At 40.4% G+C, this 21,649-nt stretch overlaps 1 protein-coding gene across 4 annotated transcripts; it reads right to left on the bottom strand.

Annotated features, from left to right (window-relative positions):
- Window positions 1-221: 221 nt before the first annotated feature.
- Window positions 222-21,595, bottom strand: mrps11 (mitochondrial ribosomal protein S11). Of its 4 annotated transcripts, none has more exons than XM_003226548.4 (6): window positions 21,353-21,585; window positions 18,244-18,351; window positions 15,779-15,877; window positions 11,573-11,702; window positions 8,098-8,163; window positions 222-466 (listed from the first exon to the last, which is right to left on the bottom strand). In XM_003226548.4, exons 1-6 carry the CDS (start codon window positions 21,391-21,393, stop codon window positions 359-361), a joined length of 552 nt encoding a protein of 183 aa, XP_003226596.1. In that variant the 5' UTR covers window positions 21,394-21,585; the 3' UTR covers window positions 222-358. The 4 variants fall into 4 exon arrangements, with proteins under 4 accessions (XP_003226596.1, XP_008117607.1, XP_062819106.1 ...); XM_008119400.3 differs by having other exon boundaries at window positions 18,244-18,354; window positions 21,353-21,584; XM_062963036.1 differs by lacking the exon at window positions 15,779-15,877 and having other exon boundaries at window positions 21,353-21,595.
- Window positions 21,596-21,649: the final 54 nt, after the last annotated feature.

Here is a 21,649-nt window from a genome sequence, read left to right as displayed (position 1 = left end):
TGGCAAGGCCTGTGCCTGGCTGTTTGGATGATTACTGACTTTTTACATCCCTTGATTGTGCCAGAAGCCTATTTTGTTCAAAGTTTGATACCATGTGTGGCTTAAACAAAACAAGCCATAGTCTGAATGCTGCTATTACAAAACCCAGCAGTGGTAAAAAAGGGAAAAGGAAAAAAAGGGAATCAGTGTGCCAGCTTGAGAAACAGACACAGAGACGGTAGTTTAACATACAGACTTCATGATAAAACATTATACATTTATATTGTATTTCTATGGACAAAACCCAAGGCCTGAGCCCATTTGATAGCTGCAAGCAGAGCAGAGGAACAGTCTTGCCATCCCGACGCAAGCTTCGACCTCACAGCCTTCGCACCTTTCGAGGCCTGCAGCCATTGTGCGGAATCGGGGTGTTGTCTGTGATGGAGATCACCTCCAAACCGCCCATGGTGAGTCCTTTGATGGCAGCCTAGAAGAGAAAACAAAAACTTTGGGTTTCCCCCCAGATAGAGATAACAAAGCATATAGAAACACTAGCTTTGCCCAGCCACGCGTTGCTGTGGCTTATGGGAATCATTTGTTGGCCAGGTGGAATAGCAGTGAAAGCCTGGCCGTTTTCTGGAGTAGCACCCTCAATCAAAGAGCCGCTTTGAAGCCTGGCTACTTACTTTGTTGTTGACCTAAGCAACCCAAAAGATAGCTGCATCTATCCAATAGGAAATTTAGGTACTGCTTATGCGGGGAGGCTAATTTAACTAATTTACAACACCCTAAAAATCGCCCAGCAGGGTGCAGAAAGGAATGAGGAAGTAATTCATCAAGGACTCGATGCCACAGAGCTCCCCCTGTGGCCAGAATTGAGCACACCCTCATGAAGCTGGAAAATGTTAAATAGTCTCTGTGTCTTTGTCTCTGTTTCTGTCTGTATGTATAATGGCACTGAATGTTTGCCATGTACATGTACATTGTGATCTACCCCGAGTCCATGGGGTGAGAAGGGCAGAATATAAATACTGTAAATAAATAAATAAATACTGTATATACTCGAGTATAAGCCTAGTTTTTCAGCCCTTTTTTTAGGATTAAAAAAGCCCCCCTCAGCTTATACTCAGGTGAGAATCCTGGTTGGCTTATATTTGGGTCAGCTTATACTCGAGAATATATGGCACATTTATTATTTTTCTCTATTATTATTGGTATTATTACATTTATTATTTTACACTATTATAGTTGCTAATATTACATTTATTTTACTATTATTATTATTATTATTATTATTATTATTACATTTATTATTTCAATCTGATCTTATTATTATTATTACACTCATTATTTTACTCTATTTATTATTCATGTATTATAGTCCTGTATTTTTTTTTATTATTATTCCATATATCAGCTTATACTCGAGAATATATGGTACATTTATTATTTTTCTCTATTATTATTGGTATTATTACATTTATTATTTTACTCTATTATTATTACATTTATTATTGTACTCTATTATTGTTGCTACCATTACATTTATTTTACTCTATTTTTATTATTATTATTAAGACATTTATTATTTCAATCTGATCTTATTATTATTACATTTATTATTCTACTCTATTTATTATTACATGTATTATTTTCCTGTATATATTATTATTATTACATGTATTATTTTACTCTATTATTATTAAAAGGATACATGAGCACATTTCCATGGAAGAAGATGAGAATGATTTGATCAGAATTAAACAGGCTTATCTTAAATTTGAGCTTGATGTAAATATTCAAAAATATTTAACCTACTGGGTTGTTGTATGTATTCCGGGCTGTATGGACATGTTCTAGAAGTATTCTCTCCTGACGTTTCGCCCACATCTATGGCAGGCATCCTCTGAGGTTGTGAGGCATGGAGAAACTAGGCAAGGAAGGTTAATATATATCTGTGGAGAGTCCAGGGTGTGAGAAGATATATAACTCCACATATATATATTAACCTTCCTTGCCTAGTTTCTCCATGCCTCACAACCTCTGAGGATGCCTCCCATAGATGTGGGCGAAACGTCAGGAAAGAATACTTCTAGAACATGGCCATACAGCCCGGAAAACATACAACAACCCTGTGATCCCGGCCATGAAAGCCTTCAACAACACATTTAACCTACTGATGCCTCAATTAATGTAATTTTATTGGTATCTGTTTTTATTTCTGAAATTTCCCACCCTCGGCTTATACTTGAGTCAATGATTTCCCAAGTTTTTATTTATTTATTTGTTTTTATTACATCATTTCTACCCCACCCTTCTCACCCCTCAGGGGACTCAGGGCGGCTTACAACATGAACATAGACATTAAAACAATTTATATCACATTTAAAAATCCATTTAGATTAAAAATTACATTAAAATTGAAGGCTTACATTAAAACCCTGCATAGTTATACATCTATATATATAAAAGAGTGATGCCATCAGGGCAGCGGACAAAACAACAAAACGACAGGCCCCCCAACCTCGAAATTTGACAACACAACCCATCATTCACGGCTCTAGGTTGATACAACAAAAAGAAAAGAAAAACAAAGTCCTAATTACAGGGAGAGGAATAATAGTTTTTATCCAATTGCTGCCAGTTAGAAGGCTAAGCTCCGCCCACTTGGTCTCCAAGCAACCTACTCAGCCCAGGGGACAGGAACAGTTAGGCCTCACTTAGGCCTCTTCCACAGATTATCAGATTTTAACTGGATTATATGGCAGTGTAGACTCAAGGCCCTTCCACACAGCTATATAACCCATTTATAATCTTATATTATCCAGTGATTATCTTAACTCCACACTGCCATATAATCCACTTCAGTGTGCATACTAAACATAAAGACAACCATACAACAGACATTCAATACCACCACTACCGCAACAATTTCTCACCAACACCACCATACTTTGCCACAGCAACGCGTGGCCGGGCACAGCTAGTATAAATATAAATATATAAAGTTACATAGGTACTTTTTCATAAAACTTCAGGAATTTCATTGTTGCTGGCAAGGACATCATTTCCTCCTCGCTGCATTAAAACTATCAGCGTTTGTCAACATTTCTGCATAGAAAATAAATTTCTTGCCCAGGAAACCGAATTATCTGTGCAGAAATACCATTTTCTGCAGAAATTTTGTTTTCTATATGGAAAATGCTATTTTCAGTGCAGTAAGCTTATTTTCTGCGTTTTTGTGGTAGAATCAGATGCCTCGGATTATATTCGGGCCGGCTTATATTTGAGTATATACGAAAGATAAATCTTCTATACACATAATAAAAGTGAAAATCTGTATGTGTGTATGTGGCACGGGTGTCTGCTCACACAGACAGCCTCTGGCCTCCACAAACAGGCTCAAGTTCCCAGTGCTGAGGAGCCACCAAGTCACTCTTACTCAGGACATTGCAGGTTAGAGTGAGCATATCCCAGTATTCCTTTCTCTCTCTATTTGCATGACTCCGCCCACTGCCTCTCTCTTAACCCAATCCTACTCTTTTCTATGGCAAAACAGGAATTCATCAGCAACTGAACATACTGGAGAGGTTTGGGGAGAATTCAACATGATTTATAGGAGTTGTAGGGACTGGGATGTATAGTTCACCGGCAATCTAAGAGCACCCTGAACCCCACCAACAATGGTAGTTACAATTCATCCATGTGCAGAGAACACTGAACCCAGCAAGTGATGGATCTGGACCAAACTTGGCAACAGTCCCAACATGGCCAACTGTGAATCCTGGGGGAGTTTTGGGAGGATTGACCCAAGATTTTTGGGAATTGTAGCTCACCCACATCCTTATGCATTTTCTCATGGAAGCACTCATAAAAAAGAAAAGCAAAGACTGAGTTTTTTTCTAAGACATAGCGTCACATATGATATTACCTAACTTCCAAAAAACAAACAATGCCTTTCAAATAACCCGGGCATCGCTGGGTGCCCAAGCTAGTAAATAGATAAACCCTGTCTTGCTTCACCTCATCTCTGGAGGCTGAGGGACCCTGATACCAGTCATCTATGTAGGTTTTTCTCAGAACAAATACTGCGAGTATGTTTGACAGTTTCGCTCTGCTGTAGCAATGAGAAAGTCCCATCCTGTCCCCTGAAAAAGTAGGAAAGCTAAGCAGGCATCACCTGACTGCCTCCTGGGGAGCAGTGGATTTGCTGCCGAGACCCCCGAGGTGTTTTCTAAAGCTAAGATTCCGTCTCAAGCGCACAGAATAACCTCAACCATCAGGACCCCCGAGGCCATGCCTGCTTCTGGGCCTCAAATGATCTCGCTAAAGTTGACAAGCAGGTTTCTTTCTCTGGAAAGGTATGCTGCATGAATGCCAAATCAGCTTCCTATTGCCTTCCAAAGTGAATCACTGGAAAATGCAATGATTCTTAGACATTTCATGAACTCATGTCAGGAGCAACTTGAGAAACTGCAAAAATGTGGAAGGCAAAAATCGGACTGAATTTTATTTAGCAGCGAATAAAGAAAGGGCCAGGTTTCAGCACAGCAGGTGAAACTACCAATTGCAGTAAATCTTGTCAATCAAGAGGTTGACAGTTTGAAGCCTGGGTCAGGGTGAGCTCCTGGCCTTGAGCCCACCTAGCAGTTTGAAAGCAAAATGGGAGTAAATAGGTAGCGCTTAGAAGCGGGAAGGTATTTTAACACATGCATAAGGAAGCGCTAGAAAAATGCCAGAGATTTGATCAGAGGAAGACGTTTATGAACAAAGGTCTTTGGCAGGGAGATGGAGCGACAGTTTGAATAGCAATTAATAGTCTCGGTGTGGCAGGTATGAATGCTGCAATTAGACACCTCGATTAGTATTTAATGGCCTTGCAGCTTCAAAGCCTGGCTGCTTCCTTCCTGAGGGAATCCTCTGTTGGGAAGTGTTAGCCGGCCCTGATTGTTTCCTTTCTGGAATTCCCAATTTCCCTGCTTTCAGAGTGTTGCTCTTTATTTACTTTAGAGCAACTATTTTAGAGATTATATTGTTCTGTATTATTATACCACAGTAATTATTACGTCTTTATAATCTTATATTAGCTGCTTAGAAGTGGATTATATGAGGCCCCTTCTACACAGCTGTATAAAATGCACACTGAAGTGGATTATATGGCAGTGTGGGCTCAAGATAATCCAGTTCAAAGCAGATAATATAAGATTATAAATGGGTAATATAGCTGTGCAGAAGGACCTTGAGTCTACACGGCTATATAATCCAGTTTAAATCAGATAATCTGTATTTTATAGGCAGTGTGGATCCGGCCTAAGTGCACTCTGCCTGTGCCCTGGGTGCCATTTTGGCTGAGGAAGTTGCTAGGATACGAAGGGGGCGGGGCCTAAAGGCAGCGGGGGGGGGGGGGGGGGCTAAAGGCAGCAGGGCGTACCTTTCTAACTGGCAGTTAGAGGGAGAAAGGCTCTTCATCATCCTTTGTAATTTGGAATATTTTTCTAGGTTTTTTTTTATTGAAAGACATATTTTGGATGACTATGTCTTTTGTGGCCAAATTTGGTGTGATTTGGTTCAGTGGTTTTGTTGTTTACTCCATAGTAAAGCGAACATTACATTTATATATACAGTAGAGTCTCACTTATCCAACATAAACGGGCCGGCAGAATATTGGATAAGCGAATATGTTGGGTAATAAGGAGAGATTAAGGAAAAGCCTATTAAACATCAAATTAGGTTATGATTTTACAAATTAAACACCAAAACATCATGTTATAAAACAAATTTGACAGAAAAAGTAGTTCAATACACAGTAATGCTATGTAGTAATTACTGTATTTACGAATTTAGCACCAAAATATCATGATGTATTGAAAACATTGACTACAAAAATGCGTTGGATAATCCAGAATGTTGGATAAGCGAGTGTTAGATAAATGAGACTCTACTGTCAGACTCTATAGTCTGAAGTTATACTTAAAAAATGTCCCTGTTCCGACGTGCATACAAATTCAACTCAAGAATAAACCTACAGGACCTATCTTGTTCGTAACTTGGGAACTGCCTTCACCTCCAACCTGAACATGCAGTTGCTTATTAATAATAATACAATAACTTTATTTTTTTATCCCACCTCCATCTCCCCGAAGTGACTCGGGGGGCTCACATGGGGACAAGCCCAACAACACAAGTTAAAAACACAGATCAATAAAATTAATAACATTGTAACAACATAAGACAAACTAAAACACATCATTAATTTAAAACCTGGACAATAATAACTGAACAGTCAGAGGGTAAAATTGTGTAGAACTCTGAATAGGGCTCCTGGGTGGTCGAAGAACGATCAGGGAGGGGGGCGGAGGAGCAGTCGCAATAAAAACATTAAAAACCTAAAAGGTGAGGAGCAGTGATAAAGTGCAGTAACTGATAACGAATTGTAAACGGGCGGAGTATCTGGTGGGACTACTTATCAATGGAATTACCACTAATTCCTCCATGTGATGCTCCCTGTCCCTTTTCCTTACACCTCAACAACATCTAAGGCAGGGGTCCCAAACTAAGGCTCGGGGGCCGGATGCGGCCCTCCGAGGTCATTTACCTGGCCCCCGCCCTCAGTTTTATACATATAATATTGATAATAATATTATAATGTAATACAATATAACACTAATAATAATATTAATTATATATTCTATATTACATATAATATTACTAATAATATAGTATAGTGGTATAGTTCAATATAGTAATATATAATGCTAATATTGTGCTACGCTAATAATATAATATATTGTATGTACATATAATTTGTAAGCCACTCTGAGTCCCCTTTGGGGTGAGAAGGGTGTGATACAAATGTAGTAAATAAATGCAGTAAATAAATAAATACATTTTAGACTTAGGCTCGCCCAAAGTCTGAAATGACTTGAAGGCACACAACAACAACAACAACAACCCTAATTAACTTGACTATCTCATTGGCCAGAAGCAGAAGCACACTTCCCATTGAAATCCTGATAAATGTATGTTGGTTAAAATTATTTTTATTTTAAAATATTGTACAGTAGAGTCTCACTTATCCAACACTCGCTTATCCAATGTTCTGGATTATCCAATGCATTTTTGTAGTCAATGTTTTCAATACATTGTGATATTTTGGTGCTAAATTTGAAAATACAGTAATTACTACTTGCATTACTGCATATTGAACTACTTTTTCTGTTAAATTTGTTGTATAACATGATGTTTTGGTGCTTAATTTGTAAAATTATAACCTAATTTGATGTTTAATAGACTTTTCCTTAATCCCTCCTTATTATCCAACATATTCGCTTATCCAACATTCTGCTGGCCTGTTTATGTTGGATAAGTGAGACTCTACTGTATAATGCTAATATTGTGCTATGCTAACAATATAATATATTGTATGTACATATAATTTGTAAGCCACTCTGAGTCCCCTTTGGGGTGAGAAGGGTGTGATACAAATGTAGTAAATAAATAAATAATAAATAAATACATTTTAGACTTAGGCTCGCCCAAAGTCTGAAATGACTTGAAGGCACACAACAACAACAACAACAACAACAACAACAACCCTAATTAACTTGACTATCTCATTGGCCAGAAGCACACTTCCCATTGGAATCCTGATAAATGTATGTTGGTTAAAATTATTTTTATTTTTAAATATTGTATTGTTCTTTCATTGTTCTTGTTGTTGTTGTTTTTGCACTACAAATAAGACATGTGCAGTGTGCATCAGAATTTGTTTGTATTTTTTTTCTTTTTTATAATTAATTTTTATTGAGAGGTTTCCGAGCAACTCCATACATTTCTTACAACAACAAAAATTCTCATTTCTCGATACAATAAAACACATATAAGACAACAAGGGTAATTGAGATTTTTTTTTTCAAATGATAATCCGGCCCCTCAACAGTCTGAAGGATTGTGGACCGGCCCTCGGCTTAAAAAGTTTGAGGACCCCTGATCTAAGGCATGGTATTTGGGGCAGGAGCTATACTCCCCAGATTTTTCCCTCCCAGCTGTTGAGTGTGAAATGGCAAAGTGCTGTTTGCATTAATGGTGCTCAGGTGATGATGAAAAAGGAAACCGTACCATTCGTCCCGGTCCCAGGCCTTTCACCACAACCCGGACGTGCGACACACCTTTTGCGCAGGCTTTCTGGGAAGGAAGAGAGAAAAGAAACCATTTTGTCCATTTAGGTGCAAAGCCATTCATATCGCTATGAGAAGTTTTGGGGGGAAAGGAGAAAGAACAGAAGGTGAAGCCGGAGACCATGGATGGTCACTGCAGATTCACCCAGCATCACCATTAATAACAATAATAATGCACGCTAAAAGGCTTGCTACATTTAGAAAAATTAAAACACCCTGTTGTAGGGTTCCTGTTGCTCTTAGTCTTCTATTAAACCTATTTGATGTTGAAAGAATGACGATTTCTATGACTCTGCCATGCTAAGTTTGCCATCTAGTGGCTGCTTCAAGCAGACTTACACCTTTCTTTTGGTACAGTTGAGTCTCATTTATCCAACATAAACGGGCCGGCAGAACATTGGATAAGTGAAAATGTTGGATAATAAGGAGGGATTAAGGAAAAGCCTATTTAACATCAAATTACGTTATGATCTTACAAATTAAGCACCAAAAACATCATGTTTTACAACTAATCGACAGAAAAAGCAGTCCAAAACATGGTAACATTATGTACAGTACAGTCTCACTTATCCAACATTCACTTATCCAACATTCTGGTTTATCCAACGCATTTTTGTAGTCAATGTTTTCAATACATCGTGATATTTTGGTGCTAAATTCGTAAATACAATAATTGAACTACTTTTTCTGCCAAATTTGTTGTTAGACATGATGTTCTGGTGCTTAATTTGTAAAATCATAACCTAATTTGATGTTTAATAGGCTTCTTCTTAATCTCTCCTTATTATCCAACATATTCGCTTATCCAACATTCTGCCGGCCCGTTTATGTTGGATAAGTGAGACTCTACTGTAGTAATTACTGTATTTACGAATTTAACACCAACCATCACAATATATTGAAAACATTGACTCCGAAAACATTGGCTACTAACAAACTGACTAGAAATAAAGATAGAATTGCATAAAATGAACCTACAGTAGCAACACTGTTGGAAATTGAATCCATGAAAAGTTCAATTCTTGCTGTCTAGAGAATCAGCTGTGGATTGGGGTGGGAGGCAGACTGCTTTGGATAATCCAGAACGTTGGATAAGCAGACATTGGATAAGTGAGACTCTACTGTATAGCAATATTTCTTCAAGTTCTGGGAGCCAAACCATAGATCCATTCCACTGGCTACTTTTCCTCTTTAATATATGGGCATATCTCAATTATAGAAGCCTTTGTCCTTTTGATAAAGCCATTTTATGGCCCTGCAGACCACAGATCTGTACATTAGGCCAGCAAAAACAGAAACCATAATAAAACAAAACAAAAATGGAGGTTGGTCTCTTGATGCATTTTGGAAGCTTCTGTGTGCAATGTTTTGTGACCTCTGCAATGTTTTGTTTACTTATGAAAGGTTTATCGGACCTGGTTGCTTCATTTTGCATGTGCCTATTGTGAATGTTTGTTGAAACACAGCAGCCTGAAGGAATTCACAAACCAATGCAACCACAGACTTCCATTCTTGTTTCCCAGCAACTGGAATTCAGAGGCAGGCGGCTTCGAGTAAGTACTGCTTTGATAATATATACATCCATCATAACTAATAGCCACTATTATCCTGAGATTCCACGAATTTGCCCAATGGCCCTGCAGAACTATACAAATTAGAGCCCATCACCATGTACATCCAGTAGCAAATCTGTGGATTGGACTATAATTGGGCTGAGTATGTACTTACCTATGAAAAAACTTGAATCTCCCCACCATTTATTACATTTGTCTTTCTCATTTTCCCTCCTTTTAGTCATTTTTCCTCCAGGAACAGTGTTCTTATCTCTGAATCTATTTGTCCTTTTCTACCTCGACGCTGTCTTTTTTGACGTCAGGTTACCAGACCTGACCCCAAAAGTATCCATACATATGAAAAACAGACAAACTTTTATAATGTAATATAGGAGGGTTATCCAGAAAGTAGATTATGTTTTGGAATTAAAAATGAACAAAGTATAGGAGAAAACATTTACCATATGTAGTTGAAAGCCACACCCAAATACCACTTCTCAACATAGTCGCCATTCAAATCTATCATAGCGATGAATGAGCTTGGCAACTCCTTCCCCACAAAACTCTGCCGCTTGCGTCCTCAACGCAACGTTTTGGCGACGATGCGCAGCTGTGGGAAGGGGTGACCGTCTAGTTGAGTTCCTTCTCCCGCCCTGGACCTTCCACATATATATAAACGTCCCTTACTTAAGTTTTTTTCCAATATACCTCACAACCTCTGAGGATGCCTGCCATAGATGTGGGCGAAAGATCAGGAGAGAATGCTTCTGGAACATGGCCATACACACAACAACCCAGTCAACACAACATCTTAAATTCACAGTACCCCTTGGTAAAAACAATAAAATACAGCAGTTGCTGTAGATTAAACAGCAGTATTTGACCTCAGTGGGAGCCCCCAGTGGCGCAGTGGGTTAAAGCGCTGAGCTGCTGAACTTGTGGACTGAAAGGTTGCAGGTTCGAATCCGGGGAGCGGAGCAAGCGCCCACTGTTAGCCCCAGCTTCTGTCAACCTAGCAGTTCGAAAACATGCAAATGTGAGTAGATCAATAGGTACCGCTCCGGCGGGAAGGTAACGGCGCTCCATGCAGTCATGCCAATGGCCACATGACCTTGGAGGTGTCTACAGACAACGCCGGCTCTTGGGCTTAGAAATGGAGAGGAGCACCAACCCCCAGACTCGGTCACGACTGGACTTAACGTCAGGGGAAACCTTTACCTTTACCTAACATAATTTGATGTTTAATAGGCTTTTCCTTAATCCCTCCTTATTATCCAACATTTTCACTTATCCAACATTCTGCCAGCCCGTTTATGTCAGATAAGTGAGACTCTACCGTACCAAAAGAAAGGAGGAAGTCTGTGATCAGGGCTCTTTGACATGTTTGCCATATACAGTAGAGTCTCACTTATCCAACACTCGCTTATCCAACGTTCTGGATTATCAAACACATTTTTGTAGTTAATGTTTACAATACATTGTGATATTTTGGTGCTAAATTCGTAAATACAGTAATTACTACATAGCATCACTGTATATTGAATTACTTTTTCTGTCAAATTTGTTGCATAACATGATGTTTTGGTGCTTAATTTGTAAAATCATAACCTAATTTGATGTTTAATAGGCTTTTCCTTAAGCTCTCCTTATTATCCAACATATTCGCTTATCCAACGTTCTGCCAGCCCGTTTACATTGGATGAGTGAGACTCTACTGTACGTGTTCTGCAATCTGCCCTGAGTCTCCTTTGGGGTGACAAGGGTGGAATATAAATGTTTGAAATAAATAAACAAATAAACACCCTGGAATCTTTAATCATGAGTTTGCAGCAAATGCTGGCTTTCTTTGCAGGTGTCACTTACAGTTGCTGCGGCAATTCCAGTAGTCTGAGCTGCGATGGCTGTAGCCTTCTTGGCGTTCTTGAAGCCTTCGGTGCCGCAGGTAGATAGAGCCAGAGGGACTCTCTCAGGTGAGAGAACCTGGATGTGAGTGCTGTAGACGCCACCAAAAAGAGAGAGGGAGACACACACACACAAAAGAAGAAAAGTGACATCACATTAGAAAAGTTATATGACACTTTCTGGTGACACTCAGCTCCCTAGAAACCCATTTCTGTGATGTTTTAATGAAACTACCATGGCAGCTGGCAGGGAGGCAAAAAGATGATCAATGGAAACACAATGGATGGAAATGGACTCAGTGCGACTAAAGGCACTCCTGCTGTTGTTTGTTTCCCTTTCCTTTTGCAGTTGGTTTTATTGTTGCTCTTTAGGCTGCAAAACATTTAGGGTTGCACAATATTTACCTTTACAACTATGAGTATCAAAGCTCCAAAGTAGCCAGTTACTATGTGTTGTCAAAGGCTTTCATGGCTGGAACCACTGATTGTTTCCTGTCTGGAATTCCCGTTTTCTGAGTGTTGTTCATTATTTACTGTCCTGATTTTAGAATTTTTTTTAATAACGGTAGCCAGACATGAATCAATCAGGGCAAGCTGACATCTCCCAACAAAGGATTCCCCCAGGCAGCAACACCCAGGCTTTGAAGCTGAAAGGCCATTTAATACAAATCAATAATAATAATAATAGCACAGCAGACAAAAAATCAGTACAAGAAAACTGCACTACAAGCTAGAGCTGACAGCTGGCACAACAAAACATTGCATGGAAAGTTCCTTGACAAAATGGAAGAAAAAGCTGACAAGGAGAAGACCTGGCTCTGGCTCAGAAATGGGACCCTGAAGAAGGAGACAGAAGGCCTGATCCTTGCAGCCCAGGAGCAAGCCATCAGAACAAAGGCAATTAAGGCCAAGATTGAAAAATCTGCTGATGACCCAAAATGCAGACTGTGCAAGGACACTGACGAAACCATTGATCATCTCCTCAGCTGCTGTAAGAAAATCGCACAGACAGACTACAAACAGAGGCACAACTATGTGGCCCAAATGATTCATTGGAACTTATGCCTCAAGTACCACCTCCCAGCAGCAAAGAACTGGTGGGATCACAAACCTGCAAAAGTATTGGAAAATGAGCACGCAAAGATACTGTGGGACTTCCAGACTGACAAAGTTCTGGAACACAACACACCAGACATCACAGTTGTGGAAAAAAAAAAGGTTTGGATCATTGATGTTGCCATCCCAGATGACAGTCGCATTGACGAAAAACAACAGGAAAAACTCAGCCGCTATCAGGACCTCAAGATTGAACTTCAAAGACTCTGGCAGAAACCAGTGTAGGTGGTCCCGGTGGTGATGGGCACACTGGGTGCCGTGCCAAAAGATCTCAGCCGGCATTTGGAAACAATAGACATTGACAAAATTACGATCTGCCAACTGCAAAAAGCCACCCTACTGGGATCTGCACGCATCATCCGAAAATACATCACACAGTCCTAAACGCTTGGGAAGTGTTTGACTTGTGATTTTGTGATATGAAATCCAGCATATCTATCTTGTTTGCTGTGTCATAATAAAATAATAACTTTATTTTTATATCCTGCCACCATCAGGGTGGCTTACATAGGGCAAGGCCATATCAATACAATTAAAATAAGGCAAACAAAAAACATGATATACAAACAACAATATAAAGTAGATAAAAACAGGAATATAAAACACGGATATAATAATTATTAATAATATTAACCAACAACCAGGCACAATCAAGGTGGCCAATGGCAACATTCACACTTGCCTCAAGCAGACAAGAGTTCTTTCTCCCACCTTGGACATCATTCCACAGATATATAAACCCCACTTGCCTAGTTTCCAACAGACCTCACAACCTCTGAGGATGCCTGCCATAGATGTAGGCGAAACGTCAGGAGAGAATGCCTCTGGAACATGGCCAGACAGCCCAGAAAACTCACAGCAACCTAGCCAGTTCCTGTTACTGTTCCAGTTTTCAAGTGGCATTATTTTTCCTTTTCTTACCAGTAACAAAAAAATTGTTACTTTTAAAACAGGCCCTGTTATGCTACATTTCACAAAATTAATTATAAGTAATGAGATATTTTTGTAGCTAGTTCTTTCCAAATTCTGGGAGACAAAGTAATCAAATATCGTCGTTGTTTTCATTTTATCAGCAGAACAGAAAAATGCAAATAAAGCCCCATTATCTCAGTCCTCTCTCTCTCTCTTGCCCTATAAGGCCATGACCGACTGTTCGATATTATATTAGGCTATTAGATTGTGACCTGTTAGGATCATAGCGTATTGGGTAGCAGAGTTTCAGGAGGCTTGAGAAGATTGCTATCGCCAACATATTAAGACCAAAGCCCCTCAGGTTATCAAAGCAGATAATTCGCATTATCTGCTATGAGCTGGAATATCTGCGTCTACACTGCTCTATAATCCAGTTTAAAGTAGATAATCTGGATTTTATATGGCAATGTGGAAGGGGACTTTATGCTGCATAAAGTCTACCATATTACCCAGGACTTTGACTTTACAAAAACTGTCCAGACCCTCCTGGAAAACCGCCGCTTCTATGTGGAGTTTCAGGGCAGGAAAAGTAGATGGAGGAGGCAAAAGAATGGTTTACCCCAAGGCAGCGTTCTTGCACCGACCTTGTTTAACATCTTCAGGAACGATCAGCCACAACCACCACTCACAAAGAGCTTTATATATGCTGATGACCTTGGCCTTACAACACAAGCAAAATATTTTGAAACAGTTGAAAACCAGCTCACTAATGCCTTGAAAGATCTCTCCAGCTACTACAAAGAGAACCACCTGAAGCCTAACCCTGCCAAGACACAAGTGTGTGCTTTCCACCTACGTAACCGCGAAGCCAACAGGAAACTGAAAGTTACTTGGGAAGGCCAAGAGCTCGAACACTGTTTCCATCCTAAATACCTTGGTGTCACCTTAGACCGAACACTAACATATAGGAAACACTGCATGAACACCAAGCACAAAGTAGCTGCACGCAATAACATCCTGCGGAAACTGACTGGCAGCGCATGGGGAGCAGACCCACAAGTAATAAGAACATCAGCCCTGGCCTTGTCTTTCTCAACTGCAGAGTATGCCTGTCCTGTTTGGCACAAGTCTGCCCATGCAAAGCAGGTGGACATAGCACTGAATGAAACATGCAGAATCATCACGGGATTCCTTAAACCTACACCTGTTGATAAACTCTACAAGTTAGCTGGCATTGCCCCTCCTGACGTGCGACGGGAAGTTGCCGCTAACGGTGAGAGAAAAAATGTTGAACATTGTGAAAGCCACCCACTGCATGACTATCAGCCTCCTCCCAGTAGATTCAAATCAAGGAAGGGCTTCATGAGAACCACCACTCCTTTTGATGTCCCTCCAGCAACAGCAAGGGTGTCCCTCTGGGCAGCTAAACCAGGCAATTCCAACTGGATGGCCCCCCATGAGGGTCTGTCTCCAGGGGCAAACCAGGAATGGGCAACTTGGAAGTCCCTAAACAGACTGAGAAGCGGAGTGGGCAGATCAACAACAACAACAACTTTATTTATACTCCGCCACCATCTCCCCGCGGGGACTCAGGGCAGCTCACATGGGGCAAAGCCCGGTCAACATAGTTCACAAAAGTAGCAACATAAATACATTAGCACAATATACACAAGTTAAAACACAATAAGGTAATAAAACAAAAGTTAATATAACAGTAATAATATCAAACAACCAATTCAGTCAACTTCATAGGTGGGGGAACTGCAGCAGCAATATAAAAATAGAATCAAAAGACAACCTGGCAAGATGGCACAACCTGGAGGAATCCTCCACCTTGTGTGACTGTGGAGCTGAACAAACAACTCCTCATATGTCTGCTTGCCCACCATGCCCTGCCTCATGTACGGAGGAGGAGTTGTTTAAAGCTACAGACAATGCGGTTGCTGTTGCCCGCTTTTGCTCCAAAACTATTTAGCTGTTTGTGATTCCTTTATTTTATCACTTTTAAACTTATTTATTATGCAATGCTTTTGACACGAAATAAAAAAGGGGCCTTGGTCTCTCCAACAGATGGGACAGATCCACCTCGGGCGCAGAATGGCCCTGACTTGTTATACTCACATAACGGAATGTCTCTTACTTGTTATATGTAGCTTTGATATGAGCTATTGGGATCTCTTCAAACTTCTTTCCAGCCCATCTCAAAGAGCTCTCTCTTCCTGGTGCTGGGGGGAAAAAGCTGGAAAAAGAAGAATGGCAAGAAATGGAAAACCCAATTCGTAAGATGGTTTCTTAAGAAGCCTACAGGATGAAGGTCCGGCTTTCTTTCTTTTTTTTCTTTTTTTAATAAAGAATTTTATTAATTTTTTTATATTACACCGAAAGAGTGAGAACAACCAAGGTATAGAAAAGTAGAGAAAAGAGAGAAAGGTAAAAGTCTACCATCTACAAAAATCTACCAACACAAAAAAACAAAGAACAAAAAAGAAAATGACTTCCATTCCATCTTCTTGGATAATATTTTCTTATTATTCAATAATATTTTTTCTTGCTAAGAAAAAAAAATAGCAAAATTGTCTCCCGTAATCTTCATTTTCTCAAATTATCCAGATAGACCTGAAGATGATCCCAATTCGTTCTTTTCATTATCTTGCCTGTATTTTTCTTCAACAAAAAAGTCAATTCGTCCATATCCTTTATTTCTCTTATCTTCTCCACCCACTCCTCAATTGGTGGGGCTGATTGCTGTTTCCATTCTCTAGTGAAAACAATTCTAGCGGAAGTTGTAATATAAGTAAAAAGTTTATCTTCTTGTTCCGTCAATTGCAAGTCTAAATCTGTAAATCCTAATAGATAATACTCTGGTTTTCTTATAAATGTTCTTTTTAAAATCTTTTGTGATTCTTCATGAATCTTCATCCAAAATTTTGTTGCTTCTTTGCAAGTCCACCACATGTGATAGAAGGAACCAACTTGTTCTTTACATTTCCAGCACTTATCAGAAACTGTATTATACATTTTAGCTAATTGTTTCGGTGTAGTATACCATCTGTGGAACATTTTTATCCAATTCTCTTTCAAATCCATTGCATATGTATATTTTAATTTTTTGTTCCACATTTGTTCCCATTCTTTCATTTGAACTGGTCTTCTTAAATTTTGGGCCCATTTTATCATACAATTTTTAACCTGTTCCATTTCAGTCCACCAGGAAAGTAATATATTATAAATATTTGATATTACTTTCTTTTCTAATTTTAAAATCCAGCTTTCTACTTCATTATTTATTTGAATATGCTGCCAACATTATTCCATCTATGGATTTCAAAAAGCTACCCTTATGCTCATGAAATGTACAGTAGAGTCTCACTTATTCAACATAAACGGGCCAGCGGAACGTTGGATAAGTGTAAATGTTGGGTAATAAGGAGGGATTAAGGAAAAGCCTATTAAACATCAAATTACATCATGATTTTACAAATTAAGCACCAAAACATGTTTTACAACAAATCGACAGAAAAAGCAGTTCAATACACGGTAATGTTATGACCTGCCTTCAATCAAGAATCAGCTTCCTAAGATCTATACAGATACCTGCATGAACTCCTCAGCAAGTGAGAGTCCAAAAGTGGCAGCTAAAATCCAGAAGCTCAATCAGTGGCTGAGACCGGATGAGAAACTCCCTCCTGGGAACACAGAAGACTAGACGACTTGGAAGGCGCTGAACAGACTGCGCTCTGGCACCACAAGACACAGAGCCAGCAAAGTTTTTAACTTTGTGGTTTTTCTGTACATTATACCCTGTTTCCCCTAAAATAAGACATCCCTAGAAAATATGACCTAGTAGAGGTTTTGCTGAATTGCTAAATATAAGGCCTCCCCCGAAAGTAAGACCTAGCAAAGTTTTTGTTTGGAAGCATGCCCGCCGAACAGAACACCGGAGCATGCAGGATTGGTAAATGTACATACCATAAAGTGTTGTAGGTAAAGGTAAAGGTTTCCCCTGACGTTAAGTCCAGTCATGTCTGACTCTGGGGGTTGATGCTCATCTCCATTTCTAAGCCGATCTCCAAGGTCATGTGGCCGACACGACTGCATGGAGCGCCGTTACCTTCCCGCCGGAGCAGTATCTATTAATCTACTCACATTGGCATGTTTTCGAACTGCTAGGTTGGCAGGAGCTGGAGCTAACAGCTGGCGCTCAAGCCGCTCCTGGGATTTGAACCTGGGACCTTTCGGTCTGCAAGTTCAGCAGCTCAGCGCTGTAACGCACTTCGCCACCGGGGCATCCAAGTGTTGTACATGGAAATATTGGTAGTAACAATAAATCCTTGATAGGATTCACAGTTTGTCTGGTTATGCTGGTTTATGATGACAACTACTGTACAGTATATAATAAATGTTCATTTTTTTGTTCAACAATAAATGTGAAATCTTCTTCATGGAAAAATAAGACATACCCTGAAAATAAGACCTAGAGCATCTTTGGGAGCAAAAATTAATATAAGACACTGTCTTATTTTCAGTGAAACACGGTAACTGTATTCTCAATTTGCTTCTGACACGATAAATAAATAAATCCCAGTACTCCATTTGGCACTTTACCTGAAGTCACTCTTGTTTGTGGCCTCTGTCTCCACAACCGAATCCTCTGCTAATTCCTGCAGTCTCTGGAAACCTGTCTGGATACTCCGAGAAAGGGCAACACCGCAGCTGCTAATAGGAGACGTGGTTTTCATTAGTTGGCAGGACTAGATCATTCATTCTACTGACTGGTGGTAACATCGCCCAAAGGACTTTCAACCTTTCACATGGTCTCACCTCCTTTTCTTTCCCCCTGGATTTGCGACTTGTAAGAACCAAAATTAATACAACTAGGCAACTTTCTATCTGGATTGTTGTATGTTTTCCGGGCTTTATGGCCATGTTCCAGAAGCATTATCTCCTGACGTTTCACCCACATCTACGGCAGGCATCCTCAGAGGTTGTGAGGCTTATTGGAACAACTAAGCAAGGAAGGTTTATATATCTGTCCAGGGGGGAGAAAGAACTCTTTGTCAGTTGGAGACCTGTGTGAAAGTCGCAATTTCTTGATTAGCGTTGAATGGCCTTGCAGCTTCAAAGCCTGGCTTCCTGCCTGGGGGAATCCTTGGTTGGAAGATGTTAGCTGGCCCTGATTCTCTCCTTTCTGGAATTCCCGTCTTTTGAGTGTTGTTTTTTTATTTACTGTCCTGATTTTAGAGTTTTTTAAAATAAATTTAAATTTATATATTTTAATTTTATATTGTATTTAATAGTTTTAATTGATTTTATGTATTGTTTGATACTGATTTTGTGTAGGCATCAAATTGTTGCCATTGTTGTAAGCCGCCCTGTGTCCCTTCGGGTGAGAAGGGTGGTGGGGCGATGCAACCACCAAAGACGCAGGGAGATGTTTACTTTTACTTTAAAGCGGGGGTCCCCAATCTAAGGCCCATGGGCCGGATGCGGCCCTCCAAGGTCATTCACCTGGCCCCTGTCCTAAACTTTAGACTTAGGGTTGACCTAGGTCTATCTGGTCTTTGAAGGTCTCATTGCTTAGCTACGGCCTTATGAGACCATCTATATGGCTTATGAAGGTCACTTTCCTTACCTATGGTCCTATGAGACCATCTAGATGGCCTTTGGGGGCCCCTTTCCTTACCTATAGTCCTATGAGACCATCTAGATGGCCTTTGGGGGCCCCTTTCCTTACCTATGGTCTTATGAAACCATCTAGATGGTCTTTGACGGTCCCTTTCCTTACCTATGGTTTTATGAGATCATCTAGATGGCCTTTGAGGGTTCCTTTCCTTATCAATGTTCTTCTGAGACCATCTAGATGGTCTTTGGAGGTCTCTTTCCTTACCTATGGTCTTATGAAACCATCTAGATGGTCTTTGAGGGTCCCTTTCCTTATCTATGGTCTTCTGATGGCCTTATGAGATCATCTAGATGGCCTTTGAGGGTCCTTTTCCTTACCTATGGTGTTATGAGGCCATCTAGATGGTCGTTGGAGGTCTCTTTGCTTACCTATGGTCTTATGAGATTGTCTCAATCAAGGGTCCCCAAACTAAGGCCCGTGAGTCGGATGCATCCCTCCAACGTCACTGACCTGGCACCTGTCCTAAACGTTAGACTTAGGGTTGACCTAAGTCTGAAACGACTTGAAGGCACACAACAACAGTCCTTATGTTGGGCCATTTCATCATAGTCCGGCCCCCCAACAGTCTGAGGGACCGTGAACCGGCCCTCCACTTAACAACTTGGCTTACAATGTATTTAACAGAGGTTTGGATGTTGGAAAACAGTAACAAGTTTATTCAGGTACATAAGCTTAGCGGTTTCAATGTTGCTTCTCACTTAGAGGTACACTTCTTCAACAGTTACAATGATAACATGTGATGATACAACTCTCAAAAGGATTATTTCTTCCCTTGAGCAGTTTAAACTTTTTTCCTTCCAACCGATGTTCTTAATTTAACTGCTCACTACAGATCCAACTGGGATTTCTTTCCCTTTATTACTCAGACTCCACTGCTAACTCAAGTCACTTGACTTATTTAAACCGACACAAACTAGAGATCTGAACTTCCCTGGTTCTCACTACCTTAAAACCAGTCTTCCCTGTGATTCCCTGATCACAGACTGACTCTCTTTTCAAAATCTGCTCTCTCTTACCAAATGGCAGTTGGCTCCGCCTACGTTTCTATGGCAACCTGCCTCAGAATGCTTAACTGCCTACCATCCATCACGCACTGATAACTCTAATACTTACCCATTCCAAACATATACCTATAATTAAACATAACAACTGTAAACCAAAATTTTCACTTCACCACAGGCGGGATATAAATATTGGAAATAAATAAATAATAAAAATACTAGGGGCCAGATTGTGTTCATGTTCATGTTTTCCTCCTTTCTATTGAGATTCTCCATCTGCTTCTTGTGGATTTCAGTGGCTTCTCTGTGTCGTCTGACATGGTGGTTGTGAGAGTGGTCCAGCCTTTCTGTGCTCGCCAATAATATTATTATTTATTTATTATTTGCGACATTTAATAATAATATGCTGAGTCCAGACTTGTTCACCAAATACTCTGCTATGGCTGACTTCTCTGGTTGGGTTAGTCTGCAACTTTTTATCTGTGTTGTCGAAGGCTTTCATGGCCGGGATCACAGGGTTGTTGTATGTCTTTCGGGCTGTGTGGCCATGTTCCAGAAGTATTCTCTCCTGACGTTTCGCCCACATCTATGGCAGGCATCCTCAGAGGTTGCCTGCCATAGATGTGGGCGAAACGTCAGGAGAGAATACTTCTGGAACATGGCCACACAGCCCGAAAGACATACAACAACCCAACTTTTTATCTGTTTCTGGTTCATCCCGTAAAGGAAAATCCCTTCCACAATTATACCTAAGTGTCAAAAAATAATTCCTTTCCTAGAATCATAAGGCTTGGAAGAGATCACATGGGCCATCTAGTCCAACCCGATTCTGCCTTTACGTAGAGAAAGCACCATCAAAGCACTCCCGACAGATGGCCAGTCGGCCTCTACTTCAAAACCTGCAGAGAAGGGCTTTCAGGAAGGACTCTGCATTAACAGCTCTTACCATCAGGAAGGGCTTCCTAACATTTAGCTCTGTCCTTTCTTCCTCCCACCCCAAGACCTGCTTAGCCCCTTCATCTCAGCTTACCCCAGCAGCCCTCGCCGGGCGGTCGTCAACCCGGAGATCATGACCCTCCTCCGCCACCGTCGCCGCGCTTCTCAAAAGTTCTACAAGGCAGCCTGTCCGCTTCTGCAGTCCAAGCCTCTTCTCGCGATATGTCACGCGAGAGCGATGGGAGTGCAATGGCGGCACCCAACGGGGAACCTTAGCCTGACAATTAAAACAAAAAAAGATGGCGGCGCCCACATTTTGAAAAGGTCGTACGGAAAGGGGCCTGGGTACTGTTTGGCTAGAGCTAGGCCAAGACCGGAAGCGCAGGCCGAG

The sequence above is a fragment of the Anolis carolinensis genome, unplaced genomic scaffold (assembly GCF_035594765.1).
Source record: "Anolis carolinensis isolate JA03-04 unplaced genomic scaffold, rAnoCar3.1.pri scaffold_11, whole genome shotgun sequence".
Taxonomy (NCBI): domain Eukaryota; kingdom Metazoa; phylum Chordata; class Lepidosauria; order Squamata; family Dactyloidae; genus Anolis; species Anolis carolinensis.
Note: the sequence above shows the minus strand (reverse complement) of the source record. Positions and strands in the feature narration are given on the sequence as shown.

Bases quoted from the DNA above. Each gene is read 5' to 3' on its own strand.
- mrps11 (XM_008119400.3), bottom strand. From the start codon at position 21,393: ATGATCTCCGGGTTGACGACCGCCCGGCGAGGGCTGCTGGG. The intron at 8,164-11,572 runs GTAAGTGACACC...CTTCCTTCCCAG, and splicing joins CTGGAATTGCCGCAGCAACT to AAAGCCTGCGCAAAAGGTGT. The intron at 467-8,097 runs GTACGGTTTCCT...TTTCTCTTCTAG, and splicing joins GCCTGGGACCGGGACGAATG to GCTGCCATCAAAGGACTCAC.